At 47.1% G+C, this 23900-nt stretch overlaps 1 protein-coding gene and 1 pseudogene across 2 annotated transcripts in view; both read left to right on the top strand.

The window, feature by feature from the left end:
* Positions 1 to 23900, top strand: part of ZFP64 (ZFP64 zinc finger protein) — a 103817-nt gene that overhangs the window by 70764 nt on the left and 9153 nt on the right. The window contains exons 1-3 of one of the 2 annotated variants that reach the window (XM_017888185.1): positions 10934 to 11073; positions 17335 to 17484; positions 19018 to 19080. In XM_017888185.1, coding sequence (XP_017743674.1) covers positions 10968 to 11073; positions 17335 to 17484; positions 19018 to 19080 — 319 coding nt within the window. In that variant the 5' untranslated portion in view covers positions 10934 to 10967. Of the gene's footprint in view, positions 1 to 10933; positions 11074 to 17334; positions 17485 to 19017; positions 19081 to 23900 lie in introns of those variants that run through there. The other variant, XM_017888182.1, reaches the window with a different exon arrangement.
* LOC108539473 (endoplasmic reticulum resident protein 29 pseudogene) lies at positions 5331 to 6123 on the top strand (annotated as a pseudogene).

The raw sequence follows: 23900 nt of genomic DNA, 5'->3' as shown, positions 1-23900 counted from the left end.
GACCATCCTGGCTAACATGCTGAAACCACATCTCTACTAAAAATACAAAAAATTAGCCCGGCGTGGTGGCAGGCGCCTGTTGTCCCAGCTACTCGGGAGGCTGAGGCAGGAGAATGGAGTGAACCTGGGAGGTGGAACTTGCAGTGAGCCGAGATCACGCCACTGCGCTCCAGCCTGGGCGACAGAGCGAGACTCCGCCTCAGAAAAAGAAAAGAAAAGAAAAGAAAAGAAAAAAGTTTACTAAGCACCACGGTGTACAAGCTACTTCTCTGTAACAGACATGCCACCCTCTAGGGGCTGTAGATTCAGAAATCACTCATGTCAACTCATGGGAAACCAATTCATTCTTAAAATGACTTTGAAACCAGGGCTCCAATGCCTATGAGGCCCAGGTACTAACAAAACAGTATGAAGGTATCTGCAATCAAATAATATATGTTATATTTACACTATACTGGAGTCTACTAAGTGTGTAATAGCATTATGTCTTAAAAAACAGTGTACATGCCTTAATTTTAAAGTATTTTGTTGCTAAAGAATGCTAGTGACCATCTGAGCCTTCAGTGGCTCATAATCCTTTTGCTGGTAGAGGGTCTTGCCTGGAGGTTGATGGCTGCTGACTGATCAGAGTGGTGGTTGCTGAATGTTGGGGTGGCTGTGCCAATTTCTTAAAATAAGACAACAATGAAGTTTTTCTGCATCAATTAACACTTCTTGTCACAAAAGATTTATCTGTAACATGCAACGCTGTTTGATAGCATTTTAACCGCAGTAGAACTTCTTTCAAAATTGGAGTCAGTCTGCTGGGCACAGTAGCTCACTCTGCTGTAATCCAGCACTTTTGGAGGCTGAGGTGGATCACCTGAGGTCAGGAGTTCAAGAGTAGCCTGGCCAACATGGTGAAACCCTGTCTCTACTAAAATTACAAAAATTAGTCGGGCGTGGTGGCGCATGCCTGTAACCCTAGCTACTCGGGAGGCTGAGGCTGGAGAATCGTCTGAACCTGGGAGGCGGAGGTTGCAGTGAGCCAAGATCACACCACCACTGCACTCCAGCCTGGACGATAGAGTGAGACTCTGCCTAAAAAAAAAAAAGAAAGAAAATATGTATAGATTGGAGTATGTGTTTAGATCTATATATCTATGTGGGCCTTGCTTTTTTTTCTTTAATGCAATATATCTTAGAGATCTAAGCATGCTTATATTCATAAATCTGGCCTGGTATTTCATGATGTGGCTAAACCTCAGTTTAATGTAGCCACTTGCCTATTGTTGGACATTGAGGATGTTTCTTCATTTTTTTTTTTTTTTGTTACAACAATGACTTGCAACAAACATTCTTGGACATTCTCCCTTGTGCGCCTGTGCAAATGTTTCTCTGGAGGAGAATAGATGGAAAGCAGAACTGATAGATTGGCAGGGCATATTTAAAAACGTATTGCCAAATTGCCCTCGAAAGTGGCTATAAACATTCATGCTCTCACTAGTAATGCATTAGAAAACCAATTTCCCTGTACCCTTGCTAACAGATGTTCTGAGTGTTTTTAATTTTTATTGATCCGATAGGTGAAAAGAACAGTGGGAATGAGCTTTCCTAGCCATTCCCTTGTAATTAGTAAGATTGAACACCCCTTCCATGTTTGTTGCCCCGAATCTGCATTTAACAAGATCCCCGGGTGACTCTTCTGTCCATTAAAGTTTGAGAAGCACTGAAATCAGAATGTGACTTTTAACAATGTCCCCAGGTGATCTGTATACATGTTACATTTTGAAACACACTGGCATCAGAATCTGCATTTTAACAAGATCCCCAGGTGACTTCTCTGCACAGTGAGTTTGAAAAATACAGCATAGGCATGGAATAGCTGGCTTACACTCAGCATGTGTGTGTGTTTAATCTTTTCTATCGGGACAGGCGAAAACCAGCGTTTCCATTTATTTGAATTAACATTTCTTTAATCATAAGTGACCGTGAACTTTTTTTTCCAAATTTTTACATATCATGTTTTCTTTTTTTTTTTTTTTTTTTGAGACGGAGTCTTGCTCTGTCGCCCAGGCTGGAGTGCAGTGGCCGGATCTCAGCTCGCTGCAAGCTCCACCTCCCAGGTTCACGCCATTCTCCTGCCTCAGCCTCCCGAGTAGCTGGGACTACAGGCGCCCGCCACTGCGCCCGGCTAGTTTTTTGTATTTTTTAGTAGAGACGGGGTTTCACCGTGTTCGCCAGGATGGTCTCGATCTCCTGACCTCGTGATCCGCCCATCTCGGCCTCCCAAAGTGCTGGGATTACAGGCTTGAGCCACCGCGCCCGGCCCATATCATGTTTTTCTTATCTGGGAGCTACCTAGCCCCTGAATCTCCTTAAGTGGCTTCAAACATACCAAAGTTGGTCTCTTAAAAGAGTCTTTGCTGTTGCTCCTCCCTCCCCTGGGAACACTCTCTCCCTGGTTCCTTCCATAGCTGGCTATAAGTGTTTTAGCTCAAAGGTCACTTATAGCGAAAATCAGGTACCCACCGCTACCACCCAGTCACTCCCGATCACGCTACCACAATATTTTGATCATAGCACCTATCGTTCTCTAAAGTGACCTTGTACATTCTCTGGTTACTTCTCTGAATCCCTGGATCTTGTCTGTCTTTATCACTCTATCTCCAGCACCTAGAACAGAGCCAGGCAATAAAGTGGCCTCAAAGAATTGTTATCGAATGAACTAATGGTGGCTCATGCCTGTAATCCCAGCACTTTGGGAGGCCGAGGCAGGTGGATCACCTGAATTCAGGAGTTCGAGACCAGCCTGGTCAACATGGTAAAACCCTGTCTCTCCTAAAAATGAAAGAAAAAAAAATAGCAGGTATGGTGGCGGGCGCCTTGTAATCTCAGCTACTTGGGAGGCTGGGGCAGAAGAATCGATTGTATCCAGGAGACAGAGGATGCAGTGAGCTGAGATCGTGCCACTGCACCTTAGCCCAGACACCAGAGTGAGACTCGGTCTCAAAAAAAAGAATTCCTGACAAGTGTAATGATCAATAAATAAGATTTGTTCCTGTCTAGTTTTTTTTTTTTTTTTTTTTTTTTTTTTTTTTTTTTTTTTTTTTTTTTTTTTTTTTTTTTTTTTGAGACAGAGTCTTGCTCTGTCTCCCAGGCTGGAGTACAGGGGCACGTTCTCGGCTCACTGCAAGCTCCGCTCCCTGGATTCACGCCATTCTCCTGCCTCAGCCTCCCAAGTAGCTGGGACTACAGGCGCCCGCCACCACGCCCAGCTAATTTTTTGTATTTTTAGTAGAGACGGGGTTTCACCGTGTTAGCCGGGATGGTCTGGATCTCCTGACCTCGTGATCCTCCCACCTCAGCCTCCCAAAATGCTGGGATTACAGGCGTGAGCCACTGCACCCGGCCTCCTGTCTAGTTTTATACCCCTTTGGGGAATCATTTGTGCCTGGATAAACATTTATTTGTTCATTCTGGTATTCACAGTAGAGAATGGTAGTATTAATGATACAACTTTAATGAGGATGCTTAGGAAGGAGAACCCAGCCAGGCACGGTGGCTTGCACTTGTAATCCCAGTACTTTGGGAGGCCGAGGTGGATCACTTGAGCCCAGGAGTTCAAGACCAGCCTGGGCAACATGGTGAAACACATTCTCTACAAAAAAAAAAAAAAAAAAAAAATTAGCCTGGGTGTGGTGGCATGTGCCTGTAGTCCCAGCCACTCGAGAGGCTAAGGTGGGAGGATCACTTGAGACCTGGAAGTTGAGACTGCAGTGAACCAAGATCACGCCACTGTACTCCAGCCTGGGGAACAGAGAAAGACCCTGTCCCAACAACAACAACAACAACAAAAAGGTAGGAGAACACAACCAGGGTGCCCACATCCCCAGAGGCCCAGGACAATCAGAAACGACATTGTACTGATACTTTGTTATTATCTCTTTCTCTTTAAAAAGAAGAGTAAGCTTTCCTCATTTAATATGTGGATTGAAACTGTGAAAGCATGGGAATTCTGCAACTCAGAAGAGTGGAATAAGGTTACACGTGCTTGTTTGCTTCAAATCTATTTCCATGTAAAACAGTAACTGTGCCTAGTTAAATGGAATAACCAATGACAGATGAGTGCTACTTTCATAGATAACTATAACTCTTACCCCATTATCATACCAACTGTTAACACTTAGAGTAGTATTTACATACTAGATGTTGTTCTGTACTCGTTTACATATATAAATTCTCTAATCCTCAACCCACCCTTGGCATTGCCATTTTATTAATGAGAAAAATGGGACACAGAACAGCTTTCTCGAGATCACACAGGTGGGATGTGAACAGAGCCAGAGCGAGGAGCAGGGATTTTTTTTTTTTTTTTTTTTTTTTTTTTTTGGAGATGGAGTCTTGCTCTGTTGCCCAGGCTGGAGTGCAGTGGCATGATTTTGGTTCACTGCAACCTCTGCCTCTTGGGTTCAAGCGATTCTCGTGCCTCAGCCTCCTGAGTAGCTGAATTACAGGTGCTGGCCACCATGCCCAGCTAATTTTTTGTATTTTTAGTAGAGATGGGGTTTCACCAGATTGTCCAGGCTGGTCTCAAACTTCCGACTTCAAGTGATGCACCCTCCTCGGCCTCCCAAAGTGCTGGGATTACAGGTGTGAGCCACCGTGCCCAGCCAGAGCCAGGATTCTAACTCTGGTTGGCTCCAGACTGTGCTCTTAGTTACTACATTATCCTGCCTCTGGAATCTTTGTTTGTAAAGAGAGGTAGAGTGACCAGGAGAATCTGTTGTATAATTCAGAAGTATGCTGTTTATCTCTTGGCAAAATACTTAAGAGTTGTGAGAATTACAGATATTCTCCATTTTTCTTCTACAAAGCAACAATGTTTGAAAATTTATTAATTTTCTATGTGAATAAAGGGGATTACCTAACAACTATTAAACAAACAAACAAACAAACAAACAAAAACTGCAGGCTGGGCAAGGTGGCTCACGCCTGTAATCCCAGCACTTTGGGAGGCCGAGGCAGGCGGATCACCTGAGGTTGGGAGTTTAAGACCAGCCTGACCAACATGGAGAAACCCATCTCTACTAAAAATACAAAATTAGCCAGGCGTGGTGGCACATGCCTATAATCCTAGCTACTCAGGAGGCTGAGGCAGGAGAATCGCTTGAACCCGGGAGGCGGAAGTTGCGATGAGCCAAGATCGCACCATTGCACTCCAGCCTGGGCGACGAGCGAGACTCCGTCTCAAAAAAAAAAAAAAAAAAAAAAAAAAAAAAAAATTGACCGCTGACTTGGGCCGTTCTCCACTACGGTTTCCCCACCTCCCCGTTGCGGAACCCGGCGATATGGCTGCCGCCGTGCCCCACTCCGCGTCTCTCTCCCCGCTGCTTCCCCTTCTCCTGGGCTTCCTGCTCCTCTCCGTCCGCATGGCGGCAGCGGCCTGCACACCAAGGGCGCCCTTCCCCTGGATACGGTCACTTTCTACAAGGTCATTCCCAAAAGCTGATTCGTCTTGGTGAAGTTCGACACCCAGTACCGCTATGGTGAGAAGCAGGATGAGTTCAGGCGTCTTCCTGAAAACTCGGCTTCCAGCGATGATCTCTTGGTAGCAGAGACGGGGATCTCAGATTATGGTGACAAACTGAACATGGAGCTTAGTGAGAAATACAAGCTGCACAAGGAGAGCTACCCGGTCTTCTACCTCTTCTGGGAGGAGGACTTTGAGAACCCAGTCCCGTGTACTGGGGCAGTTAAGGTTGGAGCCATTCGGCGCCGGCTGAAGGGGAAAGGCGTCTATCTAGGGATGCCTGGTGGCCTGGTGGCCTGCCTGCGTATGACGCCCTGGCCGGAGAGTTGGTCAGGGCCTCTGGAGTGGAGGCCCGCCAGGCCCTCTTGAAACAGGGACAGGACCACCTCTCAAGTGTGAGGGAGACTGAGAAGAACTGGGCCAAGCAACAACTGAAGATCATAGGGAAAATCTTAGACCTAGGGGAGGACTTCCCAGCATCAGAGATGACATGGATCTCCAGGCTGATTGAGAAGAACAAGTTGAGTGACTGGAAGAAGGAGGAGTTCCAGAAGACCTTAAACATCCTAACTGCCTTCCAGAAGAAGTGGGCTGAGAACCAGGAGCTGTAAAAAGGCTCTTTATGGTTTTCCAGGGTTTGGTAGGGGTGGGGAGGGAAGAGTTAACCTGCTGGCTGTGAGTCTTTTGTGGAATAGAGGGGGTGGTGGGAAAAGTGGTACTAACCCACGATTCTGAACCCTGAGTATGCCTGGACATTGATGCTGACGTGGCCATGCTTGGGATGTCTCTAGCTGATCTGGGGATAGCTGGAGCACTTACTCAGGTGGCTGATGAAATAACCTCTCACAAGGAACTGGTGCTATAGAGAAGAGTTAGGAGTATACCGCCCGGATCTTTGACAGGTGTAATTCTGGTTCAATTAAAGTTTCAGTGTTTTGCTTAAGTGGAAAAAAAAAAAAAAAAAAGAAATCCGGACAAAGGCGATATATGAAGAATGAGGAAGTAACTAGTTTTCAACATCCTATGGAGAAAGTACTTTTAAATGCATGTTTGGTCATGATTCCCTTGTTATGTGATATTGTTGCTGAAAACAATGAAAAGTCACCTATGAGAACCTCAATCTATGTGTTTAAACTTAGCAACAGGTTTTTTTTTTTTTTTTTAGGCAGAGTTTTGCTCTGTCGCCCAGGCTGGAGTGCAGTGGCACAGTCTTGGCTCCCTGCAACCTCCGCCTCCTGGGTTCAAGTGATTCTCCAGCCTCACCCTCCCATGTAGCTGGGATTACAGGCATGTGCCACCACATCCAGCTAATTTTTGTTATTTTTAGTAGAGACGGGGTTTGACATGTTGGCCAAGCTGGTCTCGAACTCGTGACCTCAGGTGATCCATCCGCCTTGGCCTCCCAAATGCTGGGATTACAGGCATAAGCTGCTGCACTCAGCCAGCAAACAGATTTTTCCAGCCTGTTTAAACATCTTTAAAAGAAAAGAGCTTCCCTGGGTTTGAAATCCATTTGTTCCAGGTACAATATAGTGATGTGTCTTCTTCACTTTAATTTGCAGAAGCTCCTGATTATGAGGGAAGATGAAAATTTACTAGCTGGATTTCAACAGAATAGTCAACCTGTGTAATTGGCAAATGGGATTGAAAGAGGAGAATCATGACTGATTATGCATAGCCAATGATACTTTGCTTTCATTTGCATCTGTAGACCCTGTAAGATTTTTTTGTTTTCAGATTTTTAATTTTGAGCCTTGAAATAAAGCCATTAAAACCAAAACCAAACATGGTGGCCCGGCACAGTGGCTCATGCCTGTAATCCCAACACTTTGGGAGGCCACGGCGGATGGATTGCTTGAGGCCAGGAGTTTGAGACCAGCCTGGCCAACAAGGTGAAAACCCATCTCTACTAAAAATACAAAAAATTAGTCAGGCGTCGTGGTGGACATCTGTAATCCCAGCTACTCGGGAAGCTAAGCAAGGAGAATTGCTTAAAACTGGGAAGTGGAGGTTGCAGTGAGCTGAGATCGCACCATTGCACTCCAGCCTGGGCAACAAGAGTGAAACTTCGTCTCAAAAAAAAAAAAAAAAAAACAAAAAAAAACCTTAATTTAGGACTAGAACTCTGATTGGATGTTTTGCAAAAGACTAAACACAATTTTTTTCAAAAATAAGACTATCAGTTGTCATTATATTTGTGGAACACATTTACAATTTTCAGTTTGCTTTTGGTTGTAAGTATACCGACATGGAAAATGCAAATCAAGACTATACTGAGACCCCATTTTATGTCAATATAGTTGGCAAAAATCAAGACATTTTATAATCCTGAGTGTGAGAAAGAATGGGCTTCACATTTTGGGTTTTTTTGTGTTTGTTTTCAAGACAGGTTCTTACTCTGTTGCTCAGGCTGGAGTGCAGTGGCACAAACATGGCCCATGCCTCAGCCTCCAAGGCTCAGCTTCCTCCTGCCTCAGTTTCCAGAGTAGCTGGGACCACAGATGTGTCACCCACCCAGCTAATTTTTGTATATTTTTTATAGAGACAGAGTTTTGCCATGTCACCCAGGCTGGTCTCAAACTCCTTAGCTCAAGTGATCCACCAACCTCAACTTTCCAAAGTTCTAGAACTACAGGTATGAGCCACTGAGTCTGACCTATGTTATTTCTTATGCCTTGCTGGGGAAGTATAAGTTAATACAATCATTTTGGCATTATCTCTTATACTACCCCAAGGTATATATTCACTCATGAGAAACTCTGACACTTTTTAGAAAGATCAAAGCAGCACTGTTCACAATGGCAAAGACCTGGCAAAGGCCCATGTGCCCATCAACAGGAGAGCAGGTGATGAAACTGGCATTTTCACACAGTGGAATATTTATAGAGCAGTCAAAATCAATAAACAATGACAGCAATTTGGATGATCTTAGCAAAATAATATTAAGTGAAAAAAGTTATTCTTGGAAGATTATATACCCTTTTATATTCTTTAAATATTAGAATTGTATTTTTTTAAGGAATACATGTAGGTAAAATAAAACTTGCTAAAGAGAAAAAGCAAATGAATGAGATCTGTAGGAGTCAGGCTGAGGGTTATTCAGTTGTAGGGCAGAGGAGGGGAGGAGACATCAGGAGCCATATAAAGAGAGATGTAGGTTGTGGTTAAGGTCCTACTTTGGGGCAGTAGGTTCCCTGGTACTTATTATGTCATAATAAACAGGGGTGCAAGCAAGCAGCCTAAAAAATGTAGGCAGGCGTACAAGTGTAGACTAACAATAGGGCACTAATAATGCCTCATGTACCAATGATGATTGATTGCGTACACCTGAGTAAAATAACAACCAAGCAATACAAACACAAGTACACACCTCAAGCAGTATTAGGGGGTATCAGATGTCTCCCATACCCCCCAGGCACCCCTCTTCAACTTCCCCAGGGGCAACCACTGTTTATCCAGTCTCCTCAAAAGGAGATATGATAAACATGAGTGTGTGTGTGTATATGTGTGTGTGTGTGTGTGTGTATATATATATATTTTTTTTCTTCTTCTTTTTTTTTGAGGTGGAGTCTCACTCTGTTACCCAGGCTGGAGTGCAGTGGTGCGATCTTGGCTCCACCTCCGGGTTCAAGTGATTCTCCTGCCTCAGCTTCCCCAGGAGCTGGGATTACAGGCGTCCACCACCACGCCCAGCTAGTTTTTTGTATTTTTAGTAGAGACAAGGTTTAATCATGTTGACCAGGCTGGTCTAGAACTCCTGACCTCATGTGATCCGCCCACCTCGGCCTCCCAAAGTGCTGGGATTACAGGCATGAGCCACCACACCCGGCCACGTGTATATATTTTCAAATGTCTTTACAGATACGTGTAACTACACACACATCCCAAAGAAGACTTGAAGCGTTGTGTTTTTTTAAAAAGTTTAAGTCTCGGAAATGTAACCTGACATGACTTCACCCGGCATTACACAAATATCCCTAAGTCGATTCACAACCTGAAAATCAAAGGGAAGTTTGAGGAAAACAGGTCAGCATTTGAGAAATGGAAACAATTAAGCAAAAAATGTGTTCTCGCAGGCCCTGCCCTGGGGTTCGCCAACGGTAACCTCATAGAAGGCTCGTTACAGATGCTGCTAACCCCCCAGGACCACCCCGTAAAACTCATAGGCTGCGCTGTTAAAAATACAGATTCTCAGGCCCCGCCCCCAAAACTCGGAGCAGAGCCAGGCTGGGTCTTTTTGAAACAAGGGCCCCCACGTGATTCTCAGGTTCGGGCAAGCTTGGGGCAACAACCCTGTCTTAAGTAACTCCCCAATTTGAAGAAAGTAAACACCTGGGGTATGTAGGTGGCTTCTCTTACTCCCCGTTGGATATCATTTACGCGGCGCAAGGAGGGGTCTCCCTCGGGTCTCATCGAGGTCCCAGCCAGTCTGAGCACGAACGCTAATTAGCTCAACCCCCCGAGGACCACGCCTCCGTCACCTGCCGAGTGGGGCCAGCGTCGGGTTGGCCCCAAAAGCCCTCCTGTGTGGTCCAAGACCCAGTGCGCCCGAGTCACGGGGCGGGAGCGGGCACGTGCTGTATAAAAACACACATTCCTGGCCTCGGCCACCTGAATCCAGAACTTTCGGAATCTGCATTTTTAACCGGGTCCTCCAGGAACATGTTCTCTCTGCAGTTGGAGGGAGACACCAGAGTGTCTCCAACTCTTTTAAAATTTAAATTTGGGTATGCAGCCAGGGTTGAGAGCCAGGAGTGGAGGTCGTGCTTCTCAGCTTGGATGCACATCAGAAAAACCTGTGTGTGTGATGGGGGTGGTGATGGAGGGAGACGGCTTTTAAAATATATATATCCCAATGCCCAGGTCCCAGCCCAGACCAATTAAGTCCGAATCTAAAAGCGCGGCCTGTGCAGCGCTGCAGCCACAGCTTCACCTGGGAGCTCGTTAGAAATACAGGCGCTCAGGCCCCACCCCAGACCCACTGAGTCAGAATCTGCATTTTAACGAGATCCCCAGCGACTCGTGCGCACATTAAAGTTGGAGGAGAGCTGCGCTTCTGAAATTTTAATGGGCCAACGAATCACCTGGGGATCTCGTTAAAATGCAGACACGGTTTCTCAAACTTTAATGTGCATGCGAATCACCTGGGGATCTTGTTAAAATGCAGATTCTGATTCAGCGGGTCTGGGGAAGAGCCCGAGAGTCTGCATTTCTAACGAGCTCCCAGGTGGCGCGGGCTGACCGGGCGCGGACCACAAGTTCACCGGACTCCTGGGGTCTTGGCTCCAGGCCAATCAGCCGTCAGGACTCTTGATAAATCGCCCTGCTCAGCTGATGAGCAGAATTGCCGGGACATGCGCGTTCCAGCCGAAGGGGGGTAATTTCCGAACTCCGGGAATTCGTTGTGTGAAGTAGGCCACTCCTAGGGACGCGCGGGGAGCCCCGTCCTCGCGCCATGTCGCGGCGCAAGCAGGCCAAGCCCCAGCACCTCAACTCCGAGGAGCCTTGCCCTGCGCGCCGGGAATGTGCGGAGGTGGCCCCGCAGGTGGCAGGGGAGCCGGGTGAGTAGCGCTGCTGGAGCCCCGCCCGGGGGCTGGGGGCTGGTGCTCAGAGGTTCTCCGGACCCGCGCGGGTACGAGGACCGGGCAGGGGGCCTGAAAGGGCGGGCGAAGCGTCCGGCGCAGAGTCCAGGGACTCGGACCTGGGCGTCCCCGCGCCCCGCCTTTGTAAATGACATCCTCCTGGAGTCAACCGGTCCCCTTCCCCGCCTGAATTCCTCTGGCCACTCCTCTCAAGAGCTAGTCAACGAGTTTGCCTCCCAAACACGTTGGAAGGATGCTCAGAGGACCCCTCAGAGGCTGTTTTCGGGGTGCGCGGGCACCCGAGTCCCCGGCCCCCTTGGCACTAGGCTTCGGCTGCGCGCCTGAAAGGTGGCTCCTTGCCCTGGGGTTACGTTTCAAATGCGTTGTCCAGGAAAGGCCTCACCGAGGAGTGGATGTTCGAGCGGAGACCAGAAGGATGGGAGGGAGCGAGCCGTGCAGGTACCCGGGGGAAGAGCATTCCAGGCCGAGGGAACACAAGCGCAGGGGCCCAGGGCGTCAGCGCTGCTGTAGCCGGAGAGGTCACGGGAGGCCCGAGAGGTGATGGGGGCAGGCGGTGGGGGGTGGGGGGCGGCCATGAGCCCCGATAAGAGCTCTGCATTTTATCTGAGCGAAGTGGGAGCCGTGGTGGGGATAGAGCAGTGATACTGTCTCACTTAACAGGCGGCCCCCACACCCCCTCCTCGGCTGCCACGTGGACACAGGATGTAGCAAGGAGATCCTCGGCTACCCTAAGCCCCCTGGGCAGCATTTCTCGTCCCGGGATCCTCCGCTTCAGAAGAGCCTACGGGAGGGGACCTTTTCTCGCTAGCCGAATTCCTCCCCCACATTAGGGACCCCTCGCCCCGCCCGTGCCCCGCCTCCATTGGAATCTCGGGGGTGGGGCTGGGGAATCTGCATTTCTAAGGCGCTTCCCTTTTTGCCTATTTTGAGCTTAGATCGAGATTGCAGGTTCCTACTTTCTCTTCGGCTACCAGCTCCCCGTGGTTAGCCGTGTACCTTTCCCTTAAGAGGGTGAAGAAAGGAGTTGTAACTGGACTTCCTCTTCTCCCCCGCTCTTTCCTGGCGCGGAAAGGAGGATGTCGGGTCCCCTCTCCGGGGAGGCTCACCCCTCCAGAGACGCGGGCTTTCCAACTTCCGCATCAACTTCCACTACAGTCGGTCTGGTGGGCTTTGACCACACCTTCCCTAGGAGGTGGTGGAGGGGAGTAGTTTAATGAAGGCTCCACTAAACTAATAGCTTATATGTTAAAATAAAGCTTGTCCGGGTGGAGCTACCCTAACCAGAATAGTATAACCACCCTTGTGCCCGAGGCCTGGGACGGAGATAGACAGGTGAGACTTACCGGATCCGCCCCCCTGGGGAGAAGGGCGGGGCTCTTGCTGATCTCTGCACCCAGGGGAAGCTGGGGAGGTACTGGGGATGCTGAGTCTTTGTGGGAGGTGTTTATAGAAGAGAGTTGCTGAATAACCCCAGGCTGGGGTGGAAAGCCAGTTCACTGAGCTACTTTGGATTCCTGCAGCCGGCGCTGCGAGGCGCCTTCTGGAGCCGCACCCAGTGTTTCGGGCATGGGGAGGGTGTTGTGCGTCCTCGAGTACTGAGGTGCCTTCTGTGGGAACAGAACGCAGACTCTGCCGGCCCAGTAGTGTGCCTCAACCTCAGCCACCACTTCGGAGAAAAAGCCGTCTTCCAACTGACGTTTTATCCTAGCATCTTTGGTCTGCGACACTGGCAAGGGAGTACATTTTTTACTAAGGTTGGGCCACTCTTAATTTGCAAGTGTCTTTGCAACTCAAGTAGCTTTTGGAGGAAAATAAAATGGAAAGTAACTAGTAGACTTCCTGTCACCAGCAGTAAAATGACGGAGGGGCCAGAGGAACCTTACTGAGGGAACATCATCCGTTTCCCCAGGGATTAAAACCCTCCCCTGCTCACCTGGTTTCTAATTGTCAGATGTGGTCTACCCCCACTTCCAGAGGCCGAGGGCCTCCCCCAGCTGCACCTTTCCCAGGAGAGTGGGCTTCGGCCCTTCCTTGGTTTCCTGAATGTCTAAATGTAAATAAAATCTGAGGTTCTATCTAGGTCATCCTTTAACCCACCTCTTATTTTCTAGTTTCCATTGAAAACACGCGTTTTTCTCCCTCTGAGAATCTGGTAGAATCTTATGTGTGTATATCAGTGACTAACACTAATAGCATTTATACAGTATTGACTTAATACACGAGGTTCTCTTAAATATACTAAAGAACTTCATCTAAGCTAATGAGATGGCCATAATACCCATTTCACAGATGTGGAAACTGAGGAACAGGGAAGTTGAGTATCTTATCCAGGGGTAAATAAATGGTAAAATAAATGGTAAAACTTGAAACTTACCAGTTGGTTTCCCAGTCTGTTCCCCCAAACCACTGTGTTATACAGTACCTCACTTAGATTTGTTTCCAGTCTTGCTTGACTGGAAATTAAAACCCTCGAGTTTCATGGTTTTCTCTTATAGTATGTGAGTTGCTAAGCAATGAGGCTTTGTGTCTTCCCCTGAGGGCCATAGGATGGGTTGCAGATCTGGCAAGTGTGGGTTCCAATGAGCTGAAAACTTCCAGTCCTGCAACCTTGAGCATCTGAGCCAGTTTCTTGCTCAGAGTAAGTCTCAAAAGTATGGTTCCCAGACCAGCATCGGCATCAATTGGGAACTTGTCAGAAGTGAAAAATCACTGGCTCCACCCCATACCTAGTCAATCAGGAACTCCAGAGGGGAAGCCTATGCCACCTGTGTTTTAAGCAGCCTTCTAGGCAATTCTGATACATGCTCATGTCTGAGAACCACTGGCTGTGAGCTGTGCTTCTCCAATCGCAATGTGTTGTGCTCAGGAATCACCTAGGGATCTGGCTAAAGTGTAGATTGGTTCTGTAGGCCTGAGACTGCTGCCTTTTTTTTTTTTTTTTTTTTTGAGATGGAGTCTCACTCTCACCAGGCTAGAGTGCAGTGGCACAATCTGGGCTCACTGCAACCTCTGCCTCCCAGGTTCAAGCGATTCTTCTACCTCAGTCTCCTGAGTAGCTGGGATTACAGGTGCACGCCACCACGCCTGGCTAATTTTTTTTTTTTTTTTTTTTTTTTTTTTTTTTTTTTTTTTTTTTTTTTCTTTGTATTTTTAGTAGAGACGGGTTTCACCGTGTTAGCCAGGATGGTCTTGATCTCCTCACCTCGTGATCTGCCCGCCTTGGCCTCCCAAAGTGGTAGGATTACAGGTGTGAGCCACTGCACCCAGCCGAGACTCTGCATTTTTAACAAGCTCTCAGGTGATGCTGGTGCTCTAGGGGACCGCCCTTTGAGTCAAGGACTTGCAAGTAATACAGCAGAATCCTCTGGCAAGTGCTTCAAAAACGCAAGTCCCTGAGGCCAGGTATGGTGGCTCATGTCTGTAATCCCAGCACTTTCGGTGGTTAAGGTGGGCAGATTGCTTGAGCTCAGGGTTTGAGACTAGCATGGGCAACGTGGCAAAACCCTGTCTCTACAAAAAATAACAAAAACTAGCCAGGTGTGGTGGTGCATGCCTGTGGTCCCAGCTACTTGGGAGGCTGAGGTAGGAGGATGGCTTGAGCCTGGAAGGTGGAGGTTGCAGTGAGCCATGTTGGTGCCACTGTGCTCCAGTCTGGGTGACAGTGAGACCGTGTCTCAAAAAAAATCGCAAGTCCCTGGAATCACAAATCCTTACTTGATCCACACTACCACCCCTCTCCCTGCCCTAAGTTTTCAGTGAGTATAGGGTAAGGCCTGGGAAACTACATTGAACCCATGATCTAGGTGATTGTGACAGTATCAGGATTACACTTGGAAGAAACATTGGGAGTAGGACTAATGCAGACTTTCTCAACCCCAGCCCTAATGACCTTTGGGATTGCATCATTTCCTTGTGGGGGCTGTCCTGCACACTATAGGATGTCTAGCAGTATCCCTGGCCTTCACCCACTAGATGCCATTCTCACGCATGCATGCAAACAGAAACATGACAATTGAAAATGTTCCCAGGCATTGCTGAGTGTCCTTTGGTGGTAGAATGGTCCCCAGTTGAGAGCCAGTGGACTAGATCACTTGTTAAGGGGCTTCGAGCACAACTGCTAGGATGTGAAATCTGTAGTCCTCACTTTGTGACATCTGAAGCCACATAATTTTATTTACTGAGACTGAACACTGTACTGAGAACTTATATATTTTCATCTTGTTTAACTCTGCAGCTCTGAGGCATGTATGTTGTCTCCTTTTGCAAATGAGTAAACTGAAGCTCAGAAAGGTTAAATAGCTCTCCAGTAGCACAGCACATGGCTGAGCAAACCCTCTGCCTAAAACCGAAGCCCTCACCACAGTGCTGTACAGCTTCTCATGCTAAGATTCCTTTACCCCCACAAATCCTCTCAATAAAGTGAAATCTGCCTCTTATAATAACCTTGGAACAGGGAAAGTCCCAGATCTTGGCCTATAATTCATAAGCTAGTCAATCTTTTAAGACTTTAGGTGGCTGCACACAGTGGCTCATGACTATAGTCCCAGTACTTTGGGAGGCTGAAGTGGGGGATCACTTGAGGTCAGGAGTTCGAGACCAACTTGGCCAACATGGTGAAACCCTATCTCTACTAAAAATACAAAAGTTAGGCAGGCGTGGTAGTGCATGACTGTAATCCCAGCTACCTGGGAGTTTGAGGCAGGAGAATCGCTTGAACCCAGGAGGCAGAGGTTGCAGTGAGCTGAGATCATGATACTGCACTCCAGTCTGGGTCACAGAGTGAGGCTCCATTTCAAAAACAAAACTTCAGACCTTGATAGGACCTTTTTTCCTTTTAGATTTAAGTCTATTTTGAGATATTTCAGAATCTTCTAGGAGTACTTAATCTTTGCTATAGGAATTTTAAAACCTACATATTAGATTGAAACATGAAATTATTTGACTGTCTTGGCTAACAAAATGGTGATTTCATATAGTTCAACCTTCCTAAAATAGAATAATATAGTGAATTCTCACCCACTGATCCACTTCAACCATTAATTACATGTGGCCAATCTCATTTCTCCTTATGCCAGCTCTCCTCCTGCCCTGGATTATTTTTGAAGAAAAACTCACATATCATACAACTTGTAAATGTTTCAACATTCATCCTTAGACTATGGGGAATGCTTTTTAAGCTCTAATTCCATTTTCACACCAAAGTATAAAACGCTTGTAGCAAAACTCCAGCAAGTGAGCACACTTCTTACTATCTCAAACAGCTTTTCCAGCGTATTCTACTCAGGAGCCACAATGTTTTCAACCATCTCAAGTCTCTCAGTCTTTGGTTTTTCTCCTCTTCCATCTTCTTTCAAGTTATTTGTTGAAACAACTGTTTTATCCTGGAGATCAGTGATGTGTGGCCCCTGACCTTTTGCTGAACTGAGGCAAAACAAATCAGAAATCCAGAGTAAGCATCTTAAAAAAAAAAAAACTTTGATATTGCCATGTCATCCAGCTTTATGCTGTATGTAACGATATTTGGGCTGTTTTCATCGTATTCCACTCTCTCCTATTTTGTGTTTATTATATTTTACAGAAATATCAGCCTGGGATGGATTAGAAATTGTTTGAAAAAAACCTAGTCTTCACACCTTTAAGAAGTATTCATATGTTACGTTTTTTTAGTTTGGATTTTGCCAGTTTCCCTGTTATGTGACAGTGTCCTGTCCCCTGTACTTCTTGGAAACTGTAGTAAGGGGAAGAGGACTTTTGCAAGACAGAGCATACGTGGCTTTTTTTTTTTTTTTTTCCTTTTCCTTAAGACAGAGTCTTGCTCTTTTGCCCAGGCTGGAGTGCAGTAGCATGATCTCAGCTCACTGCAACATCTGCCTCCCGGGTTCCAGTGATTCTCCTGCCTCAGCCTCTCGAGTAGCTGGGACTACAGGCGCACACCACCACACCTGGCTAATTTCTGTATTTTTAGTAGAGACAGGGTTTCACCATATTGGCTAGGCTAGTCTTGAACTCCTGAGCTTGTGATCCACCCACCTCGGCCCCCCAAAGTGCTGGGATTACAGGCATGAGCCACCGCGCCTGGGCACATGGCTTTCATTTTTGTTTTTAATTATTTCTGGAAAGGTGAAGGAAGGTGAAATAAGCGCAAACCTACTGTATTCTAACACTTAGCATGGTGGTTATAATTGAAAAACTAAGCAAAACCTTATGCCTCAATTTCAGCTTCAGAGCTTGATAACGATGTTCCAAAAGCAGCCTGCCTCTCCACTGAAAGCAGTGACACTCAGAAGACCCCTGTCATCACTCTTCCTTCAGAGGCAAGGGAGCAAATGGCCACCCTTGGAGAGAGGACATTCAACTGTTGCTACCCAGGTAAGAATAAAACCCGGCGTGCTGAGCCCCCTCTGAGCCAAGTGCTGATATGCAAGCCTGGTGTGAATCCCCGAGCTGCCTGCTCGTGTTACTCTTGCATGCTGATAACACGCCAGCATCTGCATCAGCACACACAGCCTTCCCTGGGGGGCCTAAGAGTCCTGTAGCATCCAGAGCTCAGCATGGGACTCGCCAGAACATTGGATTCGTAGGAGCTTCCATCCTAAGGTTATACATATACAGACACTTTTTTTTTTTTTTTTTTTTTTTGGAGACAGTTTCACTCTCGTTGCCCAGGCTGGAGTGCAATGGCGTGATCTCGGCTCACCGCAACCTCCGCCTCTCGGGTTCTGGCAATTCTCCTGCCTCAGACTCCCAAGACAAGGTCTTGCTCTGTTAAGGCTGGAGTATAGTGGTGTGATCATAACTCACTGCAGCCTCCAACTCACTGGATGCACGTGATCTTCCCTCATCAGCCCCCTGAGTAGTTGGGACTACAGGCATGCACCACCATGTCTGGCTAACTTTTTTGTTTTAAAAGTTATGTGCCTCTGAAGCTGTATTCGAGAAATAAACCAGATTACGTTTAAGCCACTGAGAGTGGTTTCTGAAAGAACAAACCAATATCCTCCCTCAAACACACAAGTATAGGATTTGTACTATAGACTAAGGGTTGGTAAAGTGTTTTGTAAAGGACTAGGTAATATTTTAGTGAGGATGGGCCTGGTGGCTCATGCCTGTAATCCCAGCATTTTAGGAGGGGATGAGAGTCTCTCTATGTTACCCAGGCTGGTCTCAAACTTCTGGCCTCCAGTGATCCTCCCACCTTGGTCTCCCAAGCTTGGGGATGGCAGGCATGAGCCACCACACTCAACTGAGGTTCTCTTTTAAGAATCGTAGTTTTCCTGCCGGGCACAGTGGCTCATGCCTGTAACTCCAGCACTTTGGGAGGCCGAGATGGGCGGATCACGAGGTCAGGAGATCGAGACCATCCTGGCTAACACGGTGAAACCCCGTCTCTACTAAAAATACAAAAAATTAGCCGGGCGAGGTGGCGGCGCCTGTAGTCCCAGCTCCACGGGAGGCTGAGGCAGGAGAATGGCATGAACCCAGGAGGCTGAGCTTGCAGTGAGTCGAGATCGTGCCGCTGCACTCCAGCCTGGGTGACAGAGCGAGACTCCATCTCAAAAAAAAAAAAAAAAGAATTGTATTTTTCAGGCCTGGCATGGTGGCTCACACCTATAATCCCAGCACTTTGGAAGGCTGGGGCAGGCAGATCACCTGAGGTCAGGAGTTCGAGACCAGCCTGGCCAACATGGTGAAACCCCATCTCTACCAAAAATTCTAAAATTAGCCGGGCATGGAGGCGGGTGCCTATAATCTCAGCTACTCGGGAGGCTGAAGCAGGAGAATTGCTTGAACCCAGGAGGCGGAGGTTGCAGTAAGCCGAGATCATGCCACTGCGCTCCGGCCTGGGCAACAGAGCAAGGCTCCATCTCAAAAAAAAAAAAAAATGGAATTTTTCTTTTGTAGGTTGCCACTTCAAAACTGTGCATGGCATGAAAGACTTGGACCGCCATCTCAGAATCCATACGGGTAGGTATCCACTCTGTTCAACAGCTCAGTAAGAAGATAGGAAGTGAATGTGAATTAAGCACTAGGGACACAGTAATGAACAGGACGGTCTCTGCCTCATCTGCCTCGTGAAACTCAGTCTAGTAGGGTGGGCTTGGGAGAAGGAACAAAGGGGTATGAGATGAAGATGAAGAGGTTGCCAGGATGAGCTACACAGAGACCTGTGGCTATAGTAATCTTAGAAGAGCAATAAGGTGGCTTCTTGAAGGTGCTTTCTTTTAGGGCAGCGAGCTGCTGAGAAGAGAAATAAGATGTGCTGAAGCAAAGGAGTGCCATGATCTATACCAGGGGTCTACAAACTGCAGCCCATGGGCAACTCCAGCCTGTTGGTGTGCTCCTTTGTTTACTTATTGTTTGCAGCTTTCTGGCCTTACAAGGGGGTAGTTGCTACAGGGACTGTAGGGTGCACAAAGCCTAAAATACTTTTTTTTTTTGAGACAGAGTCCCACTCTGTCACCCAGGCTGGAGTGCAGTGGCACAATCTCAGCTCACTGCAACCCCTGCCTCCCAGGTTCAAGTGATTCTCCTGCCTCAGCCTTTTGAAATAGCTAGGATTACAAGTGCCTGCCACCATGCCCGGCTAATTTTTCTATTTTTAGTAGAGACGGAGTTTCGCAATGTTGGCCAGGCTGGTCTCGAACTCCTGACCTCAGGTGATCCATCTGCCTCGGCCTCCTAAAGTGCTGGGATTACAGGCATGAGCCACCAGGCCCGTCCTCCGTAAAATATTATCTAGTCCTTTACAAAATACTTTACCAACCCTTAGTCTATAGCACAAATCCTATACTTGTGTGTTTGAGGGAGGATATTGGTTTGTTCTTTCAGAAACCACTCTCAGTGGCTTAAACGTAATCTGGTTTATTTCTCGAATACAGCTTCAGAGGCACATAGTCCATAGCTGGTCCAATGGCTCTGCCATCCTGGACACGTGGCTTAGCCTCTGGGTCTGAGGCAGGTGCTGTAGTTCTCTGCATCTCTTAGCCAGCGGGCAACGGAAGCAGGCCAGGGGGCCCACGGCATGCCTCCCTCGGGCTGTGACTCAGAAGCAGCGGCCCTTGTGACCTAGGGGAACATGAGGGGGACTTAGTCATGGCCATACTGAGCGTCAAGGGGACATGAGGGATGGTTTTAGGAGCAGCACATGCCCAAATAAGCCTCTGGAGCCCCTTTACTGAGAGGATAGAGATTTTTGCACAAAGATGGCAGTCTCTGTCCAGAAAGATGGGCATTGTAATATTATAGTAGAGGGTCACTTTTAATAGAGGCCCTATGTAATATTTAATAGAGGGCATTATAATAGAGGGCCACTTTTGCCTGGGGACAGTGCATCATGACAAGCATGTTAGCAAGGAAATGTTTGATCTTCACCTTGAAAGACAGACTACCAGGATGACGATGTCAGTGAAAGCATGCAGGTTCCGGAACCCTTTGAGGAAAGATGAGGCAGCTCAGTTTAAGGAATTTCAGAGTGGGTGACTCTATCCTGAAAATAACTTGAGCACTTGTTGTCAACTGGGGCTAGGCTACTGCCATTCAATGGGTGGAGGCCAAAAATCTTCAAATTCACAAGATAACCTTCACAAGAATTAAAGGCCTGGAATGTTCACTGTGCTGGGGTCGACCCCAAGAGATGTACAGGGGCTGGATTAATGTTTTCTTGAGGTACTGCAGAGGATGCTGGGGATCCAGGACATATAAGGTAAGGCCTTGTTCCTGAGTGGGGGAAGCAGACGCACCTTCCTAGTGTAAGCAAAGTTAGGCCACTTCTCTGGGCCCAAGGTGACTGCTTTAGTTCTCTGAATTTAACTAATGGAAAGTAGGAGAAGAGGCATGGGGGCTCACAGTATTCCTCCCTTGGGGCGTGACCCAGAAGTCGCATCCTTTGTGACTACTGGGACTCAAGTAATGGTGGTTTAAAGCCAAACTATTTGTGGCCCGTGATGTTCCAGGTGTAAGTGATCAGGCTGGTGTGGGACCGGCCTGGTGGTTTCAGAGACCCAGGCTCTTGCGTTGCTTTGTCATCCCAAGGGTGCAACTCTCATTAGCCTGCTCCACAATGGCCTCCTGCCACCTTAAAGGCACATCACTTGGGCTCACCTGTTTGGCCAGAACTTAATCACATGGCCACCCCCAGCTGTGGAAATGAAAGCTGGGAAAAGGAAGTTTCTCCTGTGTGCTCGTGTGCCCAGCTGCAAAGAAGGTTCTGTTACCAAGGGAAGAGGGGAAAGATCAGGGTGTCTCTGACCCAGCTATAAGTGGGAGGCAATGATTCTAACGTGTGGTTCTTTTGGATTGCCTAAGTAAATTAACATATGCAAATAAGTTTTCTGTGTATGACTTTGTACTTGACTTTGTGTGCCCTGGCTTTGGTGCTTTCGTTCAGATTAAAGAGTAGCAGTCAGCGCAAACCATCTGTCTTATTCCCTCATCATGGGCATGCTTTGATGTCGCCATCACTGTAGGGTTAGAAGCCCTGGGATTTTGGTTAAGATCGCTTATGGCATTCAAGTTTATTCCTAGCTTTCTGAGGTTGGTTTTCTGAGGTGTGTGTTTAATTGGAAATAGTCATTGCATTTCAAATGTATTGCGTTTTCCTTTTTATTATTTATTTATTTATTTATTTATTTATTTGAGATAGGATCTTGCTCTGTCGCCCAGGCTGGAACACAGTAGTGCGATCAGGTTCAAGTGCTCCTCATGTCTCTGCTTCTCGAGTAGCTGGGCTGCAGGCATGCCCCATTACGCCCAGCTAATTTTATTTTATTTTCTAGTGATGAGGTCTGTGTTGTCAAGGCTGGTCTCAAACTCCTGGCCTCAAGTGATCCTCCTGCCTCAGCCTTCCAAAGTGCTGGGATTACAGACGTGAGCCACCGTTCCCCCAAGCCCTGTATTGCTAGCTCCTGTGGCATTTATTTAGCTTTGTAAAGAAGATTGATTTATGTTTGTATTTGCATTTCTTTATTTGGCATTGGTATCAGATAGCTGTTATAAAGTGAGCTGAAGCAAAATCTTTGTGCTCTGAAACAGTTGACTATAGAAACGCCTTTCCTTGAAAGTTTGGTAGAACGTGCACACAATCCCCTCTCTGCTCCAATCCTTAGGAGTATAGGAGGAGGTATAGATCAGGCTGAGATAGCAATATCAACCTCAGTGACAACTGAAGACTGCTCCGTATAGGCCACTGTCCCCCACAGTCACCCCAGCTGCATTCCTTGTGGTCTTCTCTCCAGGACGCAGTTGGTAGATCTGCCTCTGTCCAGAACAGCCAGATGAAGGCATTCTTGACCTTTGTTCTGCTATGCACTGCTGGCAATTTGGATGGACTCTTCTCAAAAAGATGTCTTTAAATCTAATAAGATATATGACATTTTAAAAAACCATATTATTATATAATCATCAATGTTAAATGTGCAATTTTCATACTTTAAACCCTTGCTACCCAAACTGGTATAAAGACCAGAAATGTCCATATCAGCCGGGAGCTTGGTAGATCAAAATGCAGGAACCCAGGCTGCACCGCGGACCTCCTGAATCAGAATCTGCATCTTAATGAGACAGTCCCAAGCCCAGGCGGTTAATATGCACAGTCGTCCCAGAGACCTGCATTTAATGTCAGGAGCCTAGTGGCTAGCAAATTAATTACCCTAATTGCAGAAGTGAGCATAAGTGGTAACTTGGAGAACTACAGCGAGTGTAATGTGGTACAACCACATTTCAGGTCCATTGACGAGCGTCTCCAGCACTGTTGTTAGTGTAGTTTATTGCCTACATCCATAATTGGAGGCAATGCTAAACTGTAGCTAGAGGTAGGGAAGATAAAAACGTAATCATTTCTCATATCAGATCTTAGACCGTGAAATTTACATGCAGACCCCAGATAAAAATCTCCCGATGGCGGAGCACAGTGGCTCACGCCTGTAATCCCAGCACTTTGGGAGGCCGAGGCAGGTGGATCACCTGAGGTCAGGAGTTCAAGACCAGTCTGGCCAACATGGCGAAACCCATCTCCACTAAAAATACAAATATTAGCCAGATGTGGTGGCAGCCGCCTGTAATCCCAGCTACTTGGGAGGCTGAGGCAGGAGAATCGCTTGAACCTGGAAGGCGCAGGTTGCAGTGGACCGAGATTGCGCCACTGCACTCCAGCCTGGGCGACAGAGTGAGACTCTGTAAAAAAAATTTGTTAAATCTCCTGATTTGGAACACTGCAGGGTATCTTGGGCAAGAGAAACAAGGGTGAGGAACCACACAGTGGCCCTTGACAACAATTCTTGTCACTTTCTGTCGTATTTCATTAGCCAGAGTATGTCATGCCCAAACCAGAGACTGCTGGGACAGCGAAGCATAATTCTCCACAGAAGTTACAGCACATACTTGCGAACAATAAACAATTCACCTTGGAGAGTAGATCTTTAACATAATTCTTCATTGTCACCGATCTGTTTCATTTTGGGTTGTTTTGTTTTTGAGAGACAGTCTTCCTCTTACCGAGGCTAGAGTACAGTGGTGCAATCTTGGTTCACTGCAACCTCTGTCTCCCAGGTTCAAGTGATTCTTGTGCCTCAGCCTCCTGTGTAGATGGGATTACAGCAGTGCACCACCATGCCTGGCTAATTTTTGTATTTTTACAATGGAGACGCTGTTTCACCACGTTGGCCAGGCAGGTCTCGAACTCCTGACCTCAAGTCAAGGCCGATCCGCCTGCCTCAGCCTCCCGAAGTGTTGGGATTACAGGTGTGAGCCACCACACCCAGCCTGTTTTTGATCTTTTTTTTTTTTTT

The sequence above is a fragment of the Rhinopithecus bieti genome, unplaced genomic scaffold, assembly GCF_001698545.2.
Source record: "Rhinopithecus bieti isolate Rb0 unplaced genomic scaffold, ASM169854v2 scaffold_15834, whole genome shotgun sequence".
Classification (NCBI taxonomy): Eukaryota; Metazoa; Chordata; class Mammalia; order Primates; family Cercopithecidae; genus Rhinopithecus; species Rhinopithecus bieti.
Note: the sequence above shows the minus strand (reverse complement) of the source record. Positions and strands in the feature narration are given on the sequence as shown.